At 43.2% G+C, this 25,506-nt stretch overlaps 1 protein-coding gene across 5 annotated transcripts in view; it reads right to left on the bottom strand.

Annotated features, from left to right (window-relative positions):
- Positions 1 to 313: 313 nt before the first annotated feature.
- LOC117230822 (serine-rich adhesin for platelets) overlaps positions 314 to 25,506 on the bottom strand; it is a 65,175-nt gene continuing 39,982 nt past the window's right edge. Inside the window, exons 1-13 of one of the 5 annotated variants that reach the window (XM_033488668.1) lie at positions 19,190 to 19,202; positions 15,048 to 15,255; positions 11,174 to 11,677; positions 9,706 to 10,660; positions 8,257 to 9,231; positions 7,656 to 7,919; positions 4,476 to 4,660; positions 3,626 to 3,874; positions 2,766 to 2,927; positions 1,834 to 2,119; positions 1,414 to 1,651; positions 1,186 to 1,336; positions 314 to 975 (exon numbers count right to left, since the gene is read on the bottom strand). In XM_033488668.1, the coding sequence (XP_033344559.1) occupies positions 715 to 975; positions 1,186 to 1,336; positions 1,414 to 1,651; positions 1,834 to 2,119; positions 2,766 to 2,927; positions 3,626 to 3,874; positions 4,476 to 4,660; positions 7,656 to 7,919; positions 8,257 to 9,231; positions 9,706 to 10,660; positions 11,174 to 11,677; positions 15,048 to 15,209 (4,392 nt within the window). In that variant the 5' untranslated portion in view covers positions 15,210 to 15,255; positions 19,190 to 19,202 and the 3' untranslated portion in view covers positions 314 to 714. Of the gene's footprint in view, positions 976 to 1,185; positions 1,337 to 1,413; positions 1,652 to 1,833; positions 2,120 to 2,765; positions 2,928 to 3,625; positions 3,875 to 4,475; positions 4,661 to 7,655; positions 7,920 to 8,256; positions 9,232 to 9,705; positions 10,661 to 11,173; positions 11,678 to 15,047; positions 15,256 to 18,799; positions 18,819 to 19,189; positions 19,203 to 25,506 lie in introns of those variants that run through there. The other 4 variants (XM_033488669.1, XM_033488667.1, XM_033488670.1 and 1 more) reach the window with 4 other exon arrangements.

The following is a 25,506-nucleotide window of genomic DNA, read 5'->3' as shown; positions in this document are numbered from 1 at the left end:
CCAGCAGAATGTTAGAGCAACGATCGGTAATCGGTGCCTTTTTTTGTCGACTCGTGGGTGATCTCTGAAGGAGTTGATGTACGTTGCCATTTAGAAGTTAAGATCGAGACAAACGAACGAGCTTTCTAAAGATTTAAGAGAAGACGTTAAGCAGACCTTTAAAATAGAAGTATTCCTTACGGACCGAAGTATTAACTTAATAATAGCCTTTTCGTGTCTTTGATATTTACGGTAATAACCGCGCAACGAACGCTTCGGTAATTTAGCGTTTCCACTTAATCGGATCAGCTATAAAATTGTTCGCCAGAGGGAATACGTCAAATAGCAATTGTCGTTTATTTGTACAAATATTTAATAAGATTACACTCGATCGGGGACGTTAATCGAAGGTAATTATCGTTCTTAATTATGAACGAGAACGTTCGGTCGAAAGCATCGTCCCACGCGATCTCTCTTCGAACGAGCGTTGATATCCACTCGGAACCTCGCGTTCTCATCTGTACAATCGCGACTATCGTCCAGTTTCGTTCGAACGAAACGTCGTTCCTTTCGATCGTCTGAAAACTGTACACGTTTCTCGAATTTAGAAAATCTTTAATACACTATTTACCAGATGTATAAATATAATTAAATAGTATTTCGTCTATGAAAAACTGGTCGATTCTGTTTGACTTCGTCCCTGATGACGATCGTTTGAAGAAATAGAACGATCGTTTAGCGAGTCCGAACCAGACGATTTCGTTGTTCGTCCAAAAGCAAGGACGCTTCGCCCATAATTTTCGCACTGGTTCGAACCAAGAATAGCAATTGGTATTCGTCGGTGACGGTGAGCGGCGCCCTTGTCCTCACTAACGCGTGAAGAACGTTCGCTCTTTCCAGATCCAACCATCTTTGGAGGGTAACTTCTCTTTCTCGTGGACCACCGAAAGTCACGTCCGCGGGACCCCACAGAGAAAATTCCAGGATGGATTTCACCTACGTTGAGAATATAGATTTTCGTTCAGTTCTCAATTCTTCCAGATTCTGACGCAGACAAATATTTTTTGTCGTCACTGTATATCACCATCGAATATTTGACATTCGCGTGACGGCACTGTAGTATCGCTAGTCGCCGTAGCGTTCATCTTTAAAATTATTTGTTCCTTCGCGAAAACAGACAACCGACGACGTTCTAGTTAATTTTACCTGAGACAAGGTGACTGCCTTCTCCCGTACGAGCAGCTCCTGAATCAGAGGCAGTCTACTGGCCAAGTTGAGTTGTTGAAGCGCCACGAGCGCGCACTGACACAACGAAACCCTCTCCTCGTCGCGTTCCTCGTTCGTCTCCACGTTCAATCTGTCAAACGTTATCGAGCAATGAGCGAACCAATTTCGAGCTGGCGTCGAGCAAGCTCCTTCGACGCGTTTACCGACCCTTGAAGAAGATAGAGCCTGTAATAGGCGTCCTTGTCTTCTCTACATAGAACCACGTTGTTCAAGCTTCTCGCAGATTCTTCGATTCCTCGCGCTTGAAGGCTCTTTAGCGCTGTGACGAATTGAAGGAGCACGAACGATGCTTCTCTAATTGTTCCTTCATCGTGCAAATCCTTAATCGTCGCACCGTATAATTGTATCGTGTTCACTTGCAAACGCGGCAGTACAGAAATGGTCGCTGAAATAATAAAAACGATTTTACGGTATCGCGAATTTAAATTTTCATATTTTTACGGAATTTAAAGAAATTAGAGCGTTTATAACGTTCGGAAAAACTGTCGTTTGGCCCTTAATGAATTAATATTGGTTCGTGGCAACGTGTAATTTATGGAGGAAAGGATAAGGAGATCGATAAAATACCTTCGAGCTTCTTGCTCCCGCGCAGACACGTCTTGTCGGTAATTTCCCTCGGTGGGCTGTCTATAAACTCGATTATAGGTGCCAAATAAAATTCCTTCCGCGACACATGCGTAGCCAGATCGAAGGCGATGCACAAGGTGACGTTCAGCTCGTTCCACGTCGCCGAGCAAAATATTCTTCTACCGACTGTGATCGACGTATTGGCGTCGATGCCGAAGTGGCTTACACGCGGATTCGTATTTTTCAACGCTCGCAGCCCCGCAAGCATTTGAGGCGTTTGGTTCAGCTGCAACAGTAAATGTACGTCCCATGCATATTCTATGAACCACGTCGTACGAGTAAAATACACATCTAAATACAATCTAAATAGAACGATCCAATTAGAGGACAATACTCCATTTATTTCAGTTGTATTTATTGCAACGAAATTTTAGTTAATCCCTGATTAATTAAACTCGTGCTGACTGAATCTATTTATAGCGGTTCGCGGATGTAGTTCACGAATATTTGCCACGGAAAACTTTTACGAATATACATCGTAAATTTCACACATCATAAGTCGAAAGTTTTTGAAATTCCATTATCACCCTAATGAAACATTACGCGACTGTAACGAAACAAGAAAGTTGAATATCGCAAATATGCATTTTTACATATTTTGCTGGATCTTGAAATCTCTTTAGACGGTGAATTTTTGCGAAAAGATTCCAGGTCAATAAGATAAATTAGATACCGGAACAATGCCGCTTCGTTAATCGTAAATCACCGCAGCATGAACGCATACTCCGGAATAACTAATAATAAAATATCCTATTGTATTGTATGAAAGAGCACTTGAGATTTTATCGAAGATTTCATGAATGTAGGATTTGGATCTCGGAATAAGTAGTTGGAAAATTTTTCTTAGAAGGAAGCGCAAAGTGAGAAAGTACCTGGTCGAGAAACTGGGCGAGAGCTTCGTGATTTGCAACGACCACGGCGCCGTAATTATCCTCGAGGCTTCGATGAACTATACTGCGACCTCTGCGTTGCCTCAATCGGCTTATCCTTAATTCGTCGTCCTTATTCTTCCAGTCTTGATCCTCCTCGGGACCCTGCGTTTTAAAAATTCCATTATAAATTCCGCGCGGTTGTGCCACTGATAAAACTATCTCAAAGTAAAATTGTTTCCCGGGATCTTTATTAAATAAGAAAAGTCCAGGATGCGCGCGCGGACCACGAAACTTCCCCGTCGAGTAATAAAGTTCCGCAAATACCGCGGGATCGAGTTGCATGGTAATAAAATCGCTGGGCCTGCTAAACAGTTGTGAAACCGATCCACCTTTGAAAAAACAACGAAGAAAGGTCGCTCCGGCGGAAGCGTGAAAAACCTAGTCTCTACGGGGTTTCGTTTAATTTTAAACCTTTTCTATCTGGTTAGCGTCCGATCGATCGCCATATTCGTATCGCTTCTTTTCTAAAAAGCATAAATTCCGACGGAAACGTAATATACATACACCGATTCACGAAAGTATTCCGACTCTTGCAGACACTTTTCACGAATATGTTACATCGAGTGCGAGGTACGAAACATTTTAAAGTTTCGTTGACATCGCTACGAGACCAGAATTTCGATCAAATTATTCGAAACCGAATCGTGTGTAGCATCAAATTTGTTCGTTTCGATGGCGTTCCACGGTAGTCGCCATAATTTTAAAACTAGCACATACGTTCTTTGGTTGTACAGTTTCCGATATCTTACGCGACCACCCACGCGGTCACGTCCAGTTCGGAAAATAGCACGAGATCGTACCTCGTCACCGGTGTAAAAACCATACGGGGCATACAACTCGCTCTCGGTCTCGCTGCCGCAATATGGAAGCGAAGTCGATCTGACGAACGTCTGATGATGAAATTTGAATTCCGAAGCGGGTTCCATCGCGTTGCTGTCGGATTTCCTCTTGCAGCTGAGATGAGATACGCCAGTGTGGCGCAGCTCGAGATTCGAATCGCACTCCGGCGAGCTAGAAAGGCACTCGTAAACATGACTGTCGTTAGACGTCTGGAAAAATCGTGTGAAACCACGCTGGAATTAGTAACTCGTTAGATATGGTAATTCTATGTAACGAAATTGTGGTACAAATGAAACGAGGAGATTCTACGAGTGAAAATGAGACAGAAAGCAACAATAACAACATCGTGTTAGAGTCCGCGGTACAGAAAGGAACTTTTGGAAAAACAGTTGAAATTAGCACGACTCGTGAAAAAGATTTTATTTCGAAACGATAAAATGCTCCAACTCTGTTTCGTTATTTTTAGTTTTCAACTTATTTTGACTTGCAGATTCCCTCTCACCTTACCTGTACCATCATTCTTGTCATGCAAATCGTGTAAACGGATCGACAAAGGAAGATGTTTCAAGAACCGATCAAACATAATCCACCAATGTATTAACGCCGAATGGTGAACGCTGAGAACACTGTACGTACTATGTACTAACCTAGCCGAACGTGCCATAAGTGTTATTTCGAGAGCACACTGACGTCTAATAGGTGAGACATTACGGTAGCCTTAAATTCTTGAACACCTTTCTTCCTACTTCCTGTGTACACTTCCGCGGTCAGCCATAAAAATCGTTAAAAGCCCATTAATTGTAGCATTACCAGAGAATCGGACGTGGGTGGCGCAGTAACCGCGACAGTCTCGTAATCCTGATTAAGGGCCGGGCTTGAAGAGCCGTGTTTCTTGAGGATTGGCTGCGAGGTCGCTTGGTCCCTCATGCTGGCGGTTCTTTGCGGTTTCGAGGGTGCCAACGAGCTGCGCACCTCACCTGTAACATCCTCCGCTGCTGCAGGCACGTCCGCCATCGTCAAGCGCCATGGGTTAGTACCACAAGACACAAGGCATGTCACAAAACAGGCTAGCTAGCGTACTAGCGTGCTAGGAGAGACGGAATTATCGTTCCCGGCTAAAACACTAGAGACGCGCTAGCACGTACATACGTATGTGTATATCTATGCAGAATGGACTGTTGTTGCGAGAGGACGAGGGCAAAGCGACAAATCAGACACGTTGGTGAATCACTCGAGGTCGTCGTATCGACGATTTCGGATCGCTCTTCCGCTCGTCGGTGTTTCAATCGTGAATCATTTTTCCGATAAAACTCTTACGAATACGACTACAGCGTAAGTACGATAATGATAATGGTAGTTTATTCGATCGTTCGATAAGTTTTGTATCGATTTTTAAATGGTTCGTAACATTACCTTTTTGAAATACGAGTATTTTTAATACGATATACACGTACAGTTTCGTTCAATGATCTTTTTCAACTGTTCCGTTTGTTTTAGGACTCCATTTTCCTACAATTGTTTTATATCCGAACAATTCATCCATCTTCGAGGTTTAAATCAACTTTGTACCTGGCAGACCCATTCTCGCGGCTCTATTATGAACAGCATGTTCTTGGCGAATGGAAATCGAGAAAATAGAAATACGAGAAATCGATGTTTCCATCTATACATAATACCGATGACGCGTAGTAATTGACGCTGCGAATTAGATATTGTGCTACAAAAATCAGCACCAGCTTATCGAACGATCCGATACTGTATGATAATCGAATAACGAGAATCGTGTCTATTTAACCCTTCAACTTTCTTCCAACGTTAAATCGACTAAATAACACCGTTCGTATCAATTGGAAACGTAATTCCTGTGGAAGGAGAGACACATCTCTCTCGGTATCCTAATTCCTTGGAGAAGTTCCGGCGGAGCTAAAGGGTTCAATAGAGTTCTAGAAATTCCAGGGCGAAACACAGTGAATTAAGTGGCGTTTAGAGTTCCTGCGCGAATCATCGGGAATCCTGGAATTGGCAGGCATTCGTTATCAAGGTTTGACTGAAGGGGAAGGGGGAGAGAACACGATGCTAATATGCAATCAATACATGCGGCGTTAGTTGCACCCTGGGACGGTTAAGGATACCTTGCGCAACAATCCTACCACCGTTGTCACGTCGCCGCCGACATGTTCACTATTTACAGCGGACTAGGAATGAGACGAGCACCTCTCTACCCTATAGCTGTTCGATTCTCGTCTAACCAAAGCAAATTCGACTCGTCGTCCGTGAGAGAAGGAAGGTGTCGAGTAGATCGATGCTTAGCACGCGAATGAAATTGTCTTTTTGAATCGAAATGAAGGAATACCGCTATCACTCATTGTGTGCATGCTTGTTTGTAAATCACGTGATATTTGCTAATTTCGCGCGTAAAATATTTTACGCAAAAATGGAAACCGCAGGGAAAACGTGAAAAGTCGCGTCTTCTGCCTTTTATAGAAGAACAATTTTAAAGTTTAAAGAAACCAAGAAGTTTACAAAAGATGGACTTTAACAATGTGGTTCAAGAGGGTCGTTTGACAAGGATATTTCTATTCGGTAAATGGTAACGAACTTATTAAGGAAAGAAAGGAAATAATGGAACGAGCGGGATGGTGGATGAAAAAGGGAACGTATGCAAGTTTCGCGTGGTTTTTGAATACAGTCGTATCCGGTGCATGCGGTTAACGATGAAGCAACCCCAAATCGAACCGCGCAAACGTCAAACGATCGCAATCCAATAACAATTATGAATGGGAACGATCGTGGTTCCTTTTTTCGCTTCGTCGTTTCACATCGTCGAGGCCTTCGTTCCGTTCGTCATGAAAAAAGAAAAAAGAAAGGAGAAAGCACACGCAACGGATAGAGAGATACTAGGATCACGACGGGTGCAACGAACCAAAAATCTAAAAGAAAAGAAAAAGAAAGAAAGAAAAAATTGCGAGAATATTACGTGACCAAGAAAACAAGGCTCTCTGGTTTTTCAGGCAACAAACGTTTATTTCAGACACAGAAATTCGAGGTTACAGAATCTTTCGTACTCCATTTCTATGGTTTTATTTACAAAAAAAAAAAAAAACAATGTGTAATCATCGGTTCATACAACTGGTTTCGCACTTTTTCCAGTTTCAAATTCTTTCTTAAATTCGGTCAGCCATTCTCAAACTCTTGATCGCACTCTGGTCCGTTGGAGGCAACTTTAGCTCGTTCGATAGAGAAATTTCTGTATCAAAACGACGGCGATTCGCGCGGTACAAAAAAGACAATCACAACTACGGTGTTTCGTCGACAAACGTAGCTGTTGAAAAACACGAGGCGCGAAACGTCATCGCGCGTTGTTTTATCTAACAAGACGGTAATAAGATATATCACAGAGAATCGTGAATCGTTCGGTATAATGTCTCTAAATAGAGCAATTAGTCGAGAAAGTACACGAGTATAGAGTATAGTCGTTCGAAGGGATTAGTCGTATAGAGTATAAGAAACAATAATTAGAATACGAAACGCGTATGGCATATAGCAAAAGTTTAAAGGAGAACGTAACTTCGAGAAGAATATTAATCTGACTGATTCACGGGAATCCCGATATAAACAGGATCACGCGACTCTTCGTCTTCATCGATCGTCTAAGTCCTCGTTCGTGTCCAGGCACGGACAAACGAGCACTATCCAAATTGAGAAAAAAGGGGGCAGACGGGTATAAAGAAACGGCAATTTCACGACGACCGTACGTCGACCCGGCGAAACGAGGAACGAAGAAAAAAACCCGTGAGGGAAAGGTGAGAGTTAACCACCGTTATCCAGCGTTACAGGATTATATTCCCCGATCGGACGTACTCTCGCAAAGAAAACTGTAAATTCGTCAAGGAAGCAGCTGGCGCGAGGATTCGTGTGAGTATGGCTGTTACAACATCGAGATTTTTGCCGTGGATAATCATTAGTTACATTGGATGGGCCTGAACTTACCCAGATTCGCGTAAATCGAGTCTGAGGTGGTCGAGGCTGCTGGCTGCCAGGACGATGTCGAAGACGACGACGTAGACGACGAGGACGTTGAAGATGTGGACGACGAGGGCGACGATTTTGTGGATGACTTGTCGTTCCTCGACGGTAGTTGTTTGGTCTCGACGCGTGGCGGTGGTGGTCTGACCGGTTTGCTAGCTGGATCCAGTCTCGACCAATCCTCCAAAGACTGGTTCCTTGGTGGTGGCGGCGGTTTCCCTGGTCTCGCTACCATAACATAGTAACGCATATTTTATACAGCCGGCATACGATCCTTGCAAATTTACTATCTTCGGAGAATTCGCTCTCGATGGTGGAGAACCATCGCGGTACGCGCTTGAATATTAAACGTTCTCTTTGAGGAGACTGCGAAATGAACGTGACACGATGATGTCCGCACCACTAATATACATGCTAATTAATTGACAAAGGGAGACCAGGTAAATTTTGATAAGCCAAAATTATGGACGAAATTCTAAAAGAACCGCTTCTCCGTTTCCCTCGATCCCTCACCAAGATAGATCATTATCGGATAGAGCGATCGTGTGTCAAAAGGAAAACTTACCGGCGGCGTGCGATCCGGCGGACAACGGCGATCGAGTTGCTCTTCCCGCGTCGTTCCTAGAACCGCAGGAATCTGGTTGATCTTCGCTTATCCTGCTAATCCGATCGTTTCCCACCACTTCAACAGCAGCACCATCCAACTCCAACGGATGAATAATTTCTAATCGTGGTTTAGGTTGCGGCGTCGATGGTATTTCGTCGATCCTCGAGTTGGACGCGTGACCGCTAACCATATCCACGTCTTTCCTCGAACCCATCCTGAGAAATCTCTTCAAAGAGAAACGCGGTCTACCTCTCTTCTTTTCTTCTCTAACTTCTGGCCCACTTGCCAGGCTATCCTGCGACAGAGATATCGTTCTCCTGGACGCTGGATCGCACGTTTGCGCGCTCGTAGGATCTGGAAGATCTGAGACAGCTTTTCGAAACTTCGGGCTGCACGACGAGGCTCTTTCTCTCTTCTCTTTTTCCCTGACCACCGGAGAGTCTGATTTGAAATTCGCTCCGGGATTCCTGGCGAACAAGCTACAACTGGGAGCCAGTTCTTCCGTAGAATCGATCGCTGGAGGTTTTGGCGCCATTCTTCTTTTATTCGGCGACCGTATCGACTCTACCGTCGAAAATTGGGGATCTGAAATTTCTTCGTCTACCTCCGGATTCTCCGTACTATCTGCTGAATCTGTGGTCTGACTTCTGACTACGCTCGACGACGCCTTTGACTTGCTTCCTGGCGACGTTTTCGATGCAGACATCTCAACGGTCGGTAACTTCGACTCGATACCTTGACATACAGACTTTGAGTTGATTTGGGATCGAGAAGTTTCGTTCTCTCGCTGTTCCAAGTCTTTTGGAGTATCCGCGTTCAAAGATCCACGATTTTGATCTAAGAGCGAAGCGGCAACTTGCTCCTCCGACTTGTCTTTGGTAGCTGTTAGACGAGAGGAAGTTATTTGTTCCGGAGGTGGAACGTTGTTGGCGCCTGTAAATCAGTTGAAAATGCAAACGTCGTTAATTAGAACGGAGAGTGTTGTACCGTGGACGACGTAATCGTGGATCTACGTGGTCGTTTCAACTAATCAGAAGGATGACTTTGCTCGAACCGTCTACCGAATCCCTAAGTAATCCTGGTATCGTCGCGACAGTGATCTAATCGTTACGCCCTTGTCGCAGTTGCGAATGACTCGCAGATCATTAGGTTTAGTTGTTTCTTGGGAGATTTAAACGTTGGAAAATCGAGAATTTATTTGAAAGTTATTTCGAAAAAAGAGAATGTTTAAACGTTGAAAAATTGAAGTATTCGAACATTTGGATATTGGAAAACTTGGAAACTCGAAAGTTTGGAAATATTTACACGAAAATATTTGAAAGTTTAAGTATTCAGGGATTTTATATAAAAATCTTAAAAGTTCAAGAAAGATGCGACATATTTTTCGAGAAAGAAAAATATTCTCACCTGTGCTCGAAGCGGGCTTGCCTGCGGCGTTTTGAACCGAAAGAGGCGGTAGCACGTAACTTTTCTTTCCATTTGTATCAGGCGACGTAGGACTACTCTTGGCCAAGAAATTAGTCGGCTTCTGAGGCACCATAGGTTTCATCTTCGACTCCGAGTGAACTGTTCCATGTAGGAAAGACGGTCTCGGTTCGGTTGTGATGATCGGTGTCTTACACGTTTCTGCCTGAACAGGATGCTTAGTTTCAATAGGCGGAGGACTCTTTGGAAGAGCTGGCGGTTCCGTCATTTCCTCTTCGTCCGCCTTTCCATCCGGTTCACCAGCCGATTCTCGACTTTCTTCAAAACTGAACTTCTTCTCCACGGGTGTAGCTTCACCTTCCACTTTTCGCACTTCAAGTAACAACGGATCGTCTTTAACGATTTTCCTACTGTCGTTTAACGTTGCGTCGATTTTATTGGCGTCTTTTCCTCGAACAACCATGGATCTATCGCTCTCAGCAGCGTCTTCAGCCTCGTTCTTCAAAGGTGTCAGAGTCAATTCGATACCCTTGTCCAAGGATTCATTTTCTATTCTCGATACGTCGCGTGCTTTCTTCGTGACTTTCCCGGTAAAGTCATATTCGATCTTGACACCATTTTGCGAAGCTTGCGCAGGAGTCTTGGATTTCTCGTTGTCGAACTTTTTAATTGGCTGGCTTCGTGGAATATTGGCAGCCTTCTTATCCGATTTGCTATTCTCTAAATTCCTCTCGACGTTGATTATGTTAGATTCGGACGTTCTGTCCTTGGTGTCATCAGGATCCCCCGATTCGTTTCTTTGCATGACAGAAATTAAATTATTCGACGTGATCAGGGGCATGTCCACGATCTTCTCCATGCCGGATGAAAACTTCTGATCCTTCTTTTCTTCCTTTCTCGCATCGACATCGGTTTTTTTCATGCTCTTCGACATCGTCTGTAGGAATATTAAAAGTCGATAAAAAAAAAAGAAAGAAACTTTTCACCAAGTATAGAATATTTCTTTAACGCACTTTACGATACGAATTCGACGGAAAGTTTCAATAAAGTTTCTCTACAAAGGGAAGATCCCTTTAATGCGTTTACCGCGCATGACGTGAATCCAAATCGGCAAACGTTTATCTTCCAAAGTGCTTCTAAAGACGTGAAATAAAAATCAGAAAATCGTGACTAAAAGTTCTTAGTAAGTATCGTAAATTCAGGATAATAATTCGCACACGTAGTATTTTACAATATAGAGACAGGTGTTATACGAAAATTATCTGTTCATTTGCCTGTTAACCTGGACAGAACAACTGTTTCGTTATATCTACGTCTGCAAGACAGTAACACTAAAATCGGTTTAAATGAAATTCATTTGTCTTTGTTAATTCTATGATCATTCTGTGACTATGCTAATCAAGGGACGACGAAAATCGAACATGCAACGAACGTAATACAAAATACCAACCTCTGACTTGTCAGTTTCCATTAGTTTAGATTTGGTAAAGTTCGTTAAGCCATTAACGAATCCATTCACCTTCTTATCGCTAGGCCTCTTTGCTGTTGGCAAAGATTCGTCACCGCCAAACGGCGTGACAGAGACCAACAACGTAGTCTTCTTGCCTTCTGAATCCTTCTGTATCCTTCCCAACATAAGGGACGCGAAGGATCTCGTCGTTGTAGACGACTTACTCGTCTCGTTCGTGGAGACGATCTCCGTCAAGTTTGCGGTGATCGTATTAAAGTTGGTATTGGCACGCGTCAAGTTGCCCAAAGCCCTTTCCTCTTCGCTGTCTGGCAACGTGTCATCGTCGCCGTTGAACGACTCCACGAAGTCCTGTTCATCTTCCTCTTCACCTTCGGAGACGAAGTCGTCGCCTCCATAACCGATTACCTCCGTCAGCCGCTCCGTAAATGCCACGCTCTTTTTTTTCTGATCCTTTTGAGACACCGCCTTCCCGCGCAGAATACTCTGAAAATGATCAAAACTTATATTTATAATTTATTATTATAAGATTTGAACATTTAAAGCGTCAGCTGAGACACGGATTTTTTCCGTGCAATTATTTGTGCTGTAAAATAAATCGGTTCTAGAATATTTATGAATATCGTAGTAAATTTGGACGCGTGTTTGACGTCAACCTCTATCGAGATTGAAATATAATTATATATTCCTATTTCAATTTCGACGTATAATTCTAATTATGTCTGTTTATACATAGTACATTTAGACAATTAAATATACAATATGTTTGTACAATTAAATACACAATTAGATACTTATTATTGTAGCGCGAACGTTTCTATGAATTTCTATGATTTCTATACGAATTTCTCTAATTCATTACGTATTCAATGAACGTGAAATGAAACGTTGTTCCCTAGACCGAAGGAATGGCGGAAGTTTCACGTGGATCGAAACGTTCGAAGGATGCATTATGTACCACGATTCTCCAAGTGATCGGCATGAATCGTAATCTTCGTGGACGGCGATCAAGTATCTACTCTATGGACAAGTTTCCAGGCTAGTTCCGCAGATTCACGATCCAATCCTCTTCGACAGGAATTAAATATTATTGTTTGGCAGCAGCGCCGACGGATAGGAGCAATCTCGAGCCAGCTTAAGTAAGTTATAATCGTCCATACCACTCTATCCTCGTGTAATCCGTCTAATAATTCACCGGTACTCGGAAGAAATAGTATTCTGGATCTGGTTAAAGGGTCTCCTCGTACACTCGAACGTCTTATCACCGTTTGCCAGGAAATGAAAGTTGCTGGCTCAAGTTGGATCAATGCAGCCGGTGCAAAAACGTTATTTTTCGCCGAAACTCTCGGGTGGTCAGCTGGCGTTAATGAAACCGTTGATGAATTATTCAACGTGGATCCAAGCTGTTCTCGAATTTCACACGTTTCGGACTGTTTTAGAATTTTCGTTTATCAGCTACGACAAGAAACTATCGACTAGCTAGAATATTCGTCGCAGATTCGTCGACGTTGTCCCTGTTTCATAACACGAGTCAGCGAATAGAAGAGGGTGGTGGGATCATCGAAATGACACTGCGAATTCTTTCGAAAACGACGACTCGACAAAAGCTATGGCAAGCTTCTACGTCGTTCCATAGTCTCGTACGAACACCTTGGCAATTTTCTCGTTCGACTTTTCATCCCATTCCCTCTCGTCGCTGCGAACATCATTTTTTCGCCAGTTGCCACTTTTCACGCGTTCCTTTCGCCGGATGTTATCGACACACTTGAACACGTATCCCCTCTACGATCCAGTGGAACGAAAAAAGATCGCTCTCGGATGCGTTATTTTACATCTCACCGGATGTTGAAAAGTCTCGAGATTAATCAGCTGGAGAAAGTAATCGTAGATGCCTGTTTTCTCATTTTCTCATTTTCTCTCTCTCTCTCTCTCTCTCCTCTCTCTCTCTCTCTCTCTCTCTCATCTGCCTGCCGTTTTATTTTTCCCTCCAATTTCCTGCATGTAAATGAGAAAACACGCGAAACGATCTTAAAAGCGTCGTAAGTATGTGGGCGAACGATGATTTCCTTCGATGGAACGCGCCCACATGCGGCATTAAACCCTCGTAGAATAACGCCTACCCTCTCGAGCGTGGACAGAGGCGCGCGTGTCGCGCGATTAAACGTTCACCCTTGTCACTGGCTGACGCGCACATATGCTTCATGTAAATTTAGAATTCCACGACAATGAGGACGTCACACTGCGATTCAGTCGGTCTTCTCAATTGGATATTAACGGAAACGAGATGGAGCCACGAGGTGTATCTCCAGTAGCTTCTTCTCGTGCTGGTTCTTTAAAAGAAATACGGTAAGACCGGACGTTATCCGGTCTCGCTTTAACTGGCCACATTTTTTATCCAAATGAAAACAATTAACCAGCAGACCAAATAAACTCGCTTAATTGGAATCGACGGTCTATATATAGTAGCGGAACACTTATCACCCGGTGTTCTCGGAGATTTTTCCTCCATTATGTGGCGTGTTTGAACATCTTACAACGCTCTTCGATCAAATTTCTTCCTCCATTACCATCCACTGCTGTGCATCTCGAGGAACGTGAATTCCAACGTGCCTTGGCGAGAATAAGAAAACGCGAGTACAAAACCGAGCATAAGTTGGTAGAAATTATAGATGGAGGAACGCGAATGCGATCCGCGGGTAAAAAGCTCGTTGGACATCGCCACGTATTACGATCCGCATGGTTACACATAAATTCCCTCTTTTTCTTACCAGCGGCAGCCAGGAATTCCCGACGAACGACAGTGCACGACGGTCCTTTGCTCGAACGACCCAGTTTTACGAACTTGATGCCGCTGCCATAATGCAGCCGCGATTCGTGGCCGGAACTTCGTAACAATTTTCCGAGCGTAGAACAGTTTAGCTCGCCGCCTGCTCGATCCCAACGTCATGCGTGAAAACGATAGCGGGACCCTGCCACGCTAGTTTACCCGAATCGATTTTGTCGTTTGCTCGCCGGTTCTTTCGCTCCTATAACCTGCTAGCAAAATGCTAATTCCACGCGGCTGGTCCCTTGATCTTGTCCGTGTCTCGAGAAAGCCAATTTCGTGGTCCGCATTTATCTCGCCATCGAAGCTGTTTTCTTCACGTGTACCAGAGATCATTACTAATTAGTAGTCCCATTCCAGAAGCATTCTAGTTACTCGATTAGAATCAATGACCAAGGAATAACCAAGTTTCCCGGTTACGCCGCGCAGCTGCTTCGCTCAGGCACAGAAAATTAGCGATATTTTCTAGGGACTTGTATGTATTGCAATATCATTTAGCCTAACGATAATATAATAAACCACATGATATTCTAGTTTTACGATGTTGCTGCTGTATGATATTTTTACTTGCCATTTAATAGGTCGTTAACTGTAACAGTCTTATGTAAAATATTGGACATCATACACACACACATACACACACGCGCGCGTATGTAATTTATATTCCGTAACTCATAGTCTGAAGAAACTTTAGCTAAGGTTCGTAGTACATTTTATACAAATCCGATTTGTCTTCGTTGAATCAAAACCGCAGTATGCTATACAGAGTGTACTGTATACGACAACCTACTGTGTATGTATAATATTCTACTACTGGCTTGCTTTTCAAGCGGCAGTAAAATCGTTGACATTCCTTTAAATTATATCATCCGTGTTGGAAGTACTTTTGCTTCGATAAAAAAGGATTTATTCGTCGGCGAAGACAATAGAAGAAACAATTTTCACACTATCAATGTCCCTGTAACGGGACCAATAAAATGCAAAAGACTGAAATTCTAAAGCAAGTAGGTAACTCAGTAGGAAATAAAATACCTGTATCTTAACATTATCAGTCTTCACATAGTTCAGAGCCTTGCCAATGTTCAACCTGAACGTCTCTTCCGGCAAAGTGTGTTCCTCTCTTGGCTTGAAGCAATTCGAACAGAGTTCCTTCTTCCAGGCGTTCTGCACGAAGCGGTTGCATTGTGTGGACATCGTTGCTTCACTGCAGCGACAGCGAAAGTCCCGTTACATCATCACCCTGAAAGGAAAGAGGCGAAATAGTAATCGTCCAATTCTTAACCCGTCGCTATAGCATCGCCGGTGAACGGTGAGTTTCGTGCTGCACGTGTGCAACATCGCGCACGAGAGAACCGCTCCTCCTACACGACTGCACGTCGTGCTCTCCTCTAGGGAGACATTACTCCAGATATACACGGTGTCTCTGCTAGAAGACTGATTTAACTGCCGGAAGCGACTCAGACTTGGTTTCGTGAGCGAGAGATACCGAGTCGTTTGTTAGAAAATTAAGGAAAGGGACCAATAAAGAGGTCTAGAATTAACGGTTAATACCCAGAACTTGTGTCTCGTGAATGTAACAATTTCTTCGAAGTAAATTCTATACTATACAACTGGTTAAAATATTGTTAAAATATTTGTTGCAAATTTGTTAAAAATATTCTGCAAGAGAAATAAGAGGAACGATACTGAATTGACACAATGCAATTCTGAACGAGGTCTCGAGCATCTTATTTCCCCTTGCACGTTTCAAATCGTTGTTTTGTCTCTTGGAACGTATAGATTTGTACACCTGAACAATTTTATAGCCTCTCTATACCGCTTCCAACAACATCACGTCGAAGAGCCTATTCACAACAGGATGGTTGTAATTTGCTCGTGAACTGCTCACCAACCGCACTACGTAGACACGACACTGTCGTATTTTTCTACTGTGCTTTTATACGATAATTCTCTAAAAATTGGCAACTTTCAATTTATCTTCTCAATATTTATCTTCTCCTAACAAATTACACAAAAATGATAATGGATAATCAGGATAATTAATGCGAGGTTGAAATTTGATTATTCCTACAAAACACAGCACGGTGCAGTACGATATAGCGGAGCTAGTAAATTTTGCGAGAGCACAGTCGAAACGCAATCTCGCGATGAACCTCGAGGGTAGGATAAAAAGATAATTAAACGTCTCCTTCTTTTTGCCGCATACGTTTACGGGAAAACTGTCCGTAGCGTTCGGTGAAGTTTAATGAAGGACGTGGCTATAAATTGCCCGATAAAACGATGCTTTATTGTTAACGCCGGTCCGTTGCAACAAAGTTTGATCAGGGAATGAGTTGAATAAATTATTCGGTCTTCGGAAGCACGGGGGTAATAGGAGTTTAATTCTGAATATTCCACGAGCTTCTTACACGCGATGCTTTATTTTACAGGAGATATAGCCCACCGGCTCTCGTTAACCATCCCTTTCAACCTCCGAAGCTTTTTCACAGCCTTTGTTTTTCTATCAAGCGAGATTGAAACGAGTTCAACACATACTGTGTTAAATAGCTGTCTGATAGCGAAATAATCGTCGCTTTCTGTGTAGAGTCACATCCTCCGATGTTTAACTCGTCGTATTGCTATACATATTTATTCTTTAAAATTGCCCTGTTATGGGATACGAGGCATTTTGATTTTTCTGTAGTATCGGGGAAAAGGGTCGTCGGTCTTTCAATTGTATAGTTTTGTAGAAAAGGTCTACGTGACCCTGGCAATGAGCGTCTGCGGAACACGTGCTAGGAAAAGACAAAGGGATGCTAAAACGGCCAGAATGTAAGTTGAGAAGTCGCAGTGTGTCAGTTGAGAAGTCGCAGTGTGAGTCGAGAAGTCAGAAAGTGTAAGTGGAGGAACCGGAGTGTATGAATCGGGAAGTTGAGAGCCGAGTATGATAATAAGACGTACGACGATATTGTAATCAGTTTTTTGTATTGAGTATTACTTGCTAAACTAAACTTAACTCCAAATAAAACATCATTACTTGCCCTTACTCTAAGATCCATACAAGTTACCACATATTTTTAGGGGCTCGTCTAGGATCTAGAGCAGGAAAACACGGTGCGCGAGAAGACGACGACGATGAGATTGGCGTAATGGGGAGCGTTTAGACGTCAACGGTCCAGGAAATCGCGATCTCAATAATCAAGATGGTGGAATTCGGGTAACTCCAGTGATAAAACTACCAAGGCAAGACGAGCCTAAGCGCACAGTGTTAACGCTCATAGACCTAGAGGACTCGCTAGAGAAATTCAGCGAATGAAATTAGCGCTGACGAATATATCTGAGGGCAGATGTAATTGTCAGGTATGGCCGAGTGTAGTGTCGTGGAAAAAAAGGCCTGTGGCGACACTCGATAGCAAATACCACCACTCGACACTAACTAGTGTCGGACGACAGCAGCGCAGTGGTTAGCGCCTTAGGTTACGAACGTTCGGAACCCGGGTTCGAATCCCGGCGACCGGACTCCGATTTTTCTTCCACGATTCAAAAATAAGAAGAAAAGCGGCCGTACCCAGCAGCGACATCTCAGCACCCTAAGCAGCTCACGGATACTACATTTCATTAGCGTTATAATAAGACAGGACCACTATGATTATATTGATGAAATTTATACGAAATTGAAAATGAAATGTTTATCGTATATACAAGATATTTAGTACAAATGTATACATCGTAGAGATCGCGAAAATATTTAATCCATTGTGTCGATAAATCCCAATATTCAGTGGGACAATCATTAACATTTATTATACGCTTAATAAGAGAACTTGATTAAAGTATCATTGAAACTAGCAGGTTCGAAGGGAGCGACGGTATCGTTGGAATCTTTAGTGAATAAAATCTATCGGCTTCGTTAATATCGCACGTTCCTGCCATCCGAGAGAACGGTTCCCACCGTGGACCTTAAAACGATAAGAAGTTTCCGTGGGAGGATGGTTTATCGTCTCAGCGAGAAAGCGTCGGAAGCTATGGTGTTGGTTAGTTTTCAAAAATTTCTCTCGCGATGGTCACGTCTTGGAATTTCTTTGGCCGGGCTTCGAACCAGAGCCGTTTGAAATTCACCAGATCCTGCCAACTTCTTCGCGATTTTTATCCTTTCACGCCAACTTCCGTCTCGAAACTTTTTCAGGCGAATAACAAGTTCTTCTCTCGTGGGAAACCATAGGAAAAATGGAAAAACCCATCGCCATGTGCGAATGTAGACGAAGGAGCTGTTGCGTGAACTCTTTTGATTTAAAAATGTATTATTTATATAAAAGAGAAACGTTTCGTAATTCCAAGCGATTGGAAGAATATGAAATTGTCTTATAAATTTCTTTTCTCTGTCTTTCGAATAAATTTGCCAAGAATCACGATAAACGATAGCGAGATAAACATTTCAACGAATAGTATCTCCAATTTGTGTAATGAATTTTTATGACATATATCCGTCACTCTGATACATTTCCTCTACCGATTCATCTTTTATGTTATCGTTGCGTTTTCCTACGATGTGGCTATGAGCCAAGTTCTATACATCGTTTCGCTGCTCGATCTTCACCGTGTTTAATCAGCAAGGTGAATCGTTGGTCACGTTCGAAGCAATGGGAAAAGGTAGAGAGAAGGAAACTTAATCGATGTTCACGCCGACCACGAATCGCATGGTCGTTTGTCGTCGACCATTGTGCAACCAGGAAACACCGACTCGCGGAACTTGCATTTAACAAACGAATAAATTCATTCACCCTCGTTCAATAGAAATTTCTTACCGAATATTCTCGTTTTACGACCCTGTCCGTTTATTATTTTGCCTCGAATCGAAACACGTTGATCCGCATTGGTCGCACAAATCGAGCGTACCGTGTTTCTTCGTTTTTCCTTCAATTCGTTCGAACGATTCCATCGACGAGGAGGGTTCGACAACGATGATAGGGATCCTTTCCTCGAGAACATCTTCCCAGGCGATGGGGCGTCACGATCGTGCGAGTCTCGAGGTATCGCTGGCAAATGTCGAGGGTCGGCCAATACGATAGCAACGGATAAAAGCGGGACCGGAAGCGGGGCAATTATTCAGTCGAGCGACCAGCTCGGGTCAATTGTCCTGATTGTGTTCACGGTGGCCGCTGTCGACAGGAAAGCATACTCTCGCCCGGATTAACCTTGTCGATGCTATATTTCCTCGCGTACAGTGTCGTTCATAATTAATGCGACTGCAATGTAGCCTCGTATAACATTGTAACGTAACGATTTGTATAACGTGACGTAAAATTGGCGGCCGTATTCATGGATAAATCTTTCTGTAAAGTAAGTACAATTTTTATCCTTTCTTTTGCAAAAGAAAGATTCGTGAAATTATACGTGACGAAAAATCGCATTCTAGCTAAATTAGCGGTTGCTTGTTAATCTCTCGATTTATTCACTATACTCGCGTTCATTCCAAAGAATAACGATTCCTCGTAGTTGCAGATTCTCTTCGATCTTGAACGCTCGTCCGAATCTCGACGATCTTAGCTCCTAGCCTTCTCGACGTCCATCAATCCGAAAGTAACTGCAGCTACCGCTACTCACCGCTACTCTAATAGCAGGGACGACTTCGTTGGCAGAAAAAGAGAAATCAAGGTCGGCTTCTATGATCGACCAACTATCATTACGTCACAGGTTTCGTGGTACAGCGTGTTTTACCCGGACGAGTTCTCGGGCGCCGGAATCCGCCATGAATTCCTCAAACAGGTTCCCACGACCAGTCTAATCCCGAAGGATGAACGATCGAGCGCGTAAACGCGCGCGACACGACCCGTCAAGGACAAAGAACCGTAGTGACACCGCGGTGCCGCATTAACATGCACGAGAGCTGCAAGCAGACCCAGGCCAGGAATAAAGTACCGTTTCCAATCTCGATGATCCGTTACATCCCCTGCGTTCCATCCGCGCGCTGGAATCCCGTCCATCGAGGACTTCTTCGCGGGGAGAGGACGTTCCAACGAACGTCTTCGTTAAACTTCGTTTCCGGACCGATGCGACCACCTGAGAACTTTAACGGCTTTGCTACTTTGGCGACAGATAATCTGCGGATTAATCTTTCGTTGTTTGAAGGCTACTGGCATGAAGTAGCTTAATTGTTTTAACTAAATTCGAAATTGCCTTTGCGTTATTAAATTTCAAAAAGTTTGTGTAGCTGCTGATTTCCTAAGGGTGGCCTGAATAACTGTCCTCGGTTAGATCGATTAAATTTCAAAAATTTCACGATCGTTTAATAAAAATCGATAATCGGAATAGTTCCGTGTTTGTTTGTCTTCGTTAAATTCTAGGAAATGTCTGTTTTGTAACAACCTATATAATTATCCGAGTACACGCAGAGACAGGAAATGTATTATTAATGTGGCAATTAATTAAAGAAAGTGAGACACAACGTTTTGATGTGAAATACAGGTGAAATCCTATTTAATTTATACTTTTAAACGTACACGTTAAACACGAATAACGATCATACCTAGTACGATAAAATATTCTATCTGCGTTTCAACTGTTAATTCAGGAATATCTGTCTTGGTCGATGATACATAGGATGTTATAAACTGGTAAAACCATGTGAATATCGTTCAAGACAAATAAACTAGAGTATTTCTACGTTCTTAAAAATCACGTAGGACGTTACAGCATCGTTTAAAAGGAAAGAAACGTATCGGTCTCGAAATATTTCAAAATATCACGAGAAATGAGAAAAGCGGTAGATAAATCGTTTTACCTGAACAGAATACCGTAAGGGGAATATTTTCAGAAGAAATTTTATTTCAAAATATGTCGGAAAAAATTGTAAACAGGTGATTTTACCTAAAGAAATGTAATATACGAAAGATATTTCAAAAAGAATTTTTATTCAAGATAGAATGAACACCAGTGATTTATACGACAGTTTCTGTTAAATATTCCAAAGCCATTCGTTCCATCGTGGGCTCGATTTCGAAAACGCCCCATCGGCTGCAGATTAAATCAAGCTCAAAAATAGAATGTAAACGAAGAAAAGAGCCAAGATATAACAACCTTAGGCACCTAAATCCCCGGGAAATATTTAGTGACGGTAGAAATATCGACGCTGAAACCGAGGACGATAACTTATCCACGACACGGAGGCTGCGGTATGCCTGGCGTGCTCGGAAAGTCGTAACAACCTCGCTCAATCAATTTCAAGGAAATTTTTGCTCCATTTCTCCGTAGCAGTCTCGTGGATGCCGCCGCATCTGCCGAGGCCTCGAAGAAAAATTAAAGGTGACGGGGACAGGTTACGCGTTCCTGACCAACGCGACCAGGATTATCTTCCTGCTGAACGATCAGCTAGAACGGTTCCGTTGCCGCGAAACAGGCCTGTCAATTGCAGCGAATTAATGACGCATGCACGAGCCTGCGTTCGACCGTGTTTCTCTCAAGATCACGTTCAAGACCGAGACGCGTTCCATCGGCGTTCTTGGATCCTGTCTTGGCGACCCAATCGCTCGAATCACATGGACGCGCGAACAACAATCCGCTTTTTCTACTTGATGAAATAACACGGATTTTTATGATATCCTGGCCAACGTTGCTTCTCGCTAGAGATCGCTGCGCTTCGGAGTACTTTTGATTTAACAGCGAAATCAGGTTTAAGAAAGCATAGAGCGAATTTCAAAATCCTGTAATTTATAGCTCAATTAATTAAGAGCGTATAATTTAATTGTGCAGCTGTTTTCGAATTTTTGGTGTCTCTGTCTTGCGTTAGTTTCGAGTTTCAAGTAGTAAGTTTCAGATAATAAATCAAATAATCTTGCAGACTTCCTCTAGAAAGAGGAAGAAGAGGTAAAATGGAAACTCGTAGAGTAGGATGACGAATAAGAGAAAGTAGAGAGAACGGATGGCGGGACCTTTGGAACGTAGGAAACCGAAGGAATCTTTCACGAGGCCTCGTATAACGAGACCTCTCACGGCGTGGCCCGTAAACAGGTTCGTGAATCGATCTCTTCACGGACTCTATCCTCGCCAGTTGAACGGGTCGTCGACCCTCTCGTGCCAAAATCATTTCAAATTCTTGGCGCGCTACATGCGCCTCGATGAAACTCGGTCTCGTTCATTGCCACGCTGCCAACTATAGAACAATGACAGACAGAGACGAAGCACGAATTTGCAAACAAAAACCTCTATCGTCATCCTCGCCTCGTATATCTATTATGCATGAAGAACAGCGAATTCTTTCGATCAGTTCGCGATTGGTCGCCTTTCACTCTAACACCCTCTCCGACTCTCGGTGCGCTCGACGCTGATCGGATTTTACGAAAGTATTATTCAAAACCTCTGAATGTTTCTACTTGCCTATTGTATTTGAGTTAGTATCGCGTTACACGGTAGTATCTATCATACGGCGAGTGGGACGAAATCGATGAAGGAGATTAAAGCGATTCTTCTCGAACACGCTCCGAGCTTCTTATTGTTAACGAATGATAATGATACGCTGAATGATAATCAGTATTGGCAAAGAACATCGTTGGAATGTGACACGTCCATCTTTCTTGGCTTCGAGGCTTCATCGGAATTACGCGCGTCACAATTAAACGACGTAAACACAGGAATTTTCAATCAAAAATTTGTGTTCAACGGCCTCGTATCTCGATGCTATTCAAGGAAATCGCGAAAAGGAGCGACTGCAACGAGGGCAAAATGTTAAATACCACGGGTGGATCGAGTCGGATGCACGTCAATAAGCAGATACAGCTATCTCTCGTTTGTAAAACTTCACGCTTCCGTACTTTGACCGGAGCATGATTTACGAAGCAGTTCCTCTCTTTGATGTCTAGGGACGACGCTGTTCGTTCGTTGCACGACCGCTCCACGGGCCAACCACGACGCGGCCACCGGACTCTCTTTTCTTCGTCGCGGCCACAAAGTCAGAAAGGCAGACCTTGCCGAGACATTCCATAAAGATGACGCGGCCCAAGAACAGCCGAGGAAACAAACTCGATCCACGCCGTCGTATTGTTTCGAACCATGTTTTCTGTTCTGTATCCTACAAAAATGATCAGTCCTGTAATCAACATAATAAGCAGCTTCTCTGCTTGACAACTTATTAAAAGACAACGTATCGTTAACACAACGTTTTATTTACGTTACGTTACGTTAATTTAATTTTTCGAATGCTGTGTTTCAACGTTGTAATTATGAAAGGAAATTCCAAGGTTTAATACGTTCTACCTCGTTATTTCCGATAATGACGAAACGAACCAGCATCCAACAAGTTGTTTACAGTCTACAGTGTATAATCGTCGATTTTGTTCTACAAACAATACGTATATTCGTGAAAACGCACGATGGTAAGCTTGATTTTCGAGGAGAGCGGCGAACGTTCATGAAATTCGCGTAAGAGAAGAAACGCGTGGAAAGCAAGCTAGGCGATCAATTTTGCGGAACGACGAAACAGGCGTCGAGAATCCGTGGTTCGTGGGAGTCGCACCCAAACAGTGTTTCCCTTCTCACGACAATAAGGGAACGCACGGCGGCACACCGAGACAAAACAAATTATTATTCGCGCCATCGACTAACAGCTGCCAACGTTAATGCGTGACAATGGAGAATAAATCGACATCATAAACCGTTAGAAAGAGGTTTCGATTCGCCTACGAATAGATTAATCGTGAAAACATGGTTTATAGATCTATCGTGGAACTGTAAGCTACGCAAGCCGTTAATTTAAAAGCGTTAATTCCTAGCCAAGGTTTCAGATCGCGCGTCTCGGCGTAAGAGTGGAAACAGTGACCCAAATAATATATCAAAGTTATAAGAGGCATCTCGCTTAGGTTAATAGAAAACAGCGCACGGCGTTTTACGATGATACATATTTGTTAAGCGTTCGAGCGCGAGAGGAATAGGCCGCAAGTACAGTTACCTGCGCGAGTCGTCATTAGCACGAAAGGATCAAGTGTTAACGTTCCATTAATTACGAAGCGCTCCGGAAAGAAACTTTCGAGTTAGTACGAGTCTGGAAATTCTCCTCGCCGTAATTATTATGAGCCTGCCCCGTCGGTTAATATTAAATTCGCTGGTGTTTAACTCCACCATTCTCTCTATCATGCACGAATCGTTAACGAAACAAAAGCGATAATTTTCTAATATACCCAAGAGAGCAACAGTCGAGCGTCGTGTATTAAAAATCTGACAAAAACTTTACCTTAACCCGGTCGATATTTCATATTAATTTTCTACAACACCGGAAGAAGCAATTTCTCAAAGTCCGCGCGTGACACTAAAATGCATTGAAGAAAGTTCATTTATCCTCGTAGTACCCTCAAGGCGACCGAAATTCTACGAATGCTCAGATCGATTCTTCTGTCGCTTTGCTCGATCCCGGACATAAATATCGTCGGACTATAATGTCGCAACGTTTGGGAATTGGTAAGCAAAACATGCAGCAACCGAGAGAACACACAGAGAAGGAGATTCTTGGGCAAAAGCCACCGAGACTGGTGCCTGGTGGCGCGCAGGCTGATTAAAAGAGCGAGATACCGTGTTTCCCGCGAACCAGTCCCCTCTGGAAACTTATTAGCCATTTCGGATTGGCCGCGGTTCCACGAGATCTGCCGGTGATCTTGAAGCTCGAACGGATTTATCGCGCGGCTATGGCGCCGTTCCTACGGGAATAAGAAGCGACGAAGATTTATTCGGCCCCGGGTCGAGACGAAAAAAAAACATTCCAGCGTTCCTCGAATCGAGGCGGACCAAAGAGTTCCCTCGTGGAACGTCGAATGTTACCTGTTTAGAATCGGAGATTCCAGAGTCTACGAGCGAGAGCATCTGCTATTTTTTAGAGATTCGATATTTAGTTTATATAGCACTCGAGTATTTTACAAGCCTCGACATGCCGAATATGTCGAAAACTTAACTCTTGAAACTAGCAGTTGAATCGATCACACGGACGTCGTGTTTTGAGCTTTGCGTTTTGCGCTCTTTAGACTTGGAGCACCGAACTTTCCATAGCACGACTTTCGGACGTCGTATTTATACCGAAGTGTTGCATTTATCAAAGATTTAACGTTAAGAAACAAGTTTCTATCGATTCGCTTTATACCCGGCTGCACGAATTACGCGAAAGCTTTAAAACACTAGCAGCTCTGCTCGATGAAGGATATTCGGCCCGGCGATACCCTTTTGTTGTGCCGTGAATAAAAACCGAGAAACCTTGGCACGCTTGAATGGTCAATTAATCGCGGAATTAAAACGTCGTTGTTTCGTCGGTGAATTCGAATCTGAGATGGAGAAGAAAGGAAAAAAATAGCTTGGGGGAATAATTGTGTCGATCCGGAACAAAAGGTTCGCTCGTTTGTGCTAGTTTGCAATCGGAAATCGCCAAAAATTTGCAGAAACGTGAAATCAACGGTCGAATGCGGTAAAAATACGACAGGAGAAGCGGTTACCTGTATGCGAATAAAAGGGGGAGGGGGAATTATATCGACGATCAATT

The sequence above is a fragment of the Bombus vosnesenskii genome, unplaced genomic scaffold (assembly GCF_011952255.1).
Source record: "Bombus vosnesenskii isolate JDL3184/JDL3185 unplaced genomic scaffold, Bvos_JDL3184-5_v1.1 scf7180000013267, whole genome shotgun sequence".
NCBI classification, from domain to species: Eukaryota; Metazoa; Arthropoda; class Insecta; order Hymenoptera; family Apidae; genus Bombus; species Bombus vosnesenskii.
Note: the sequence above shows the minus strand (reverse complement) of the source record. Positions and strands in the feature narration are given on the sequence as shown.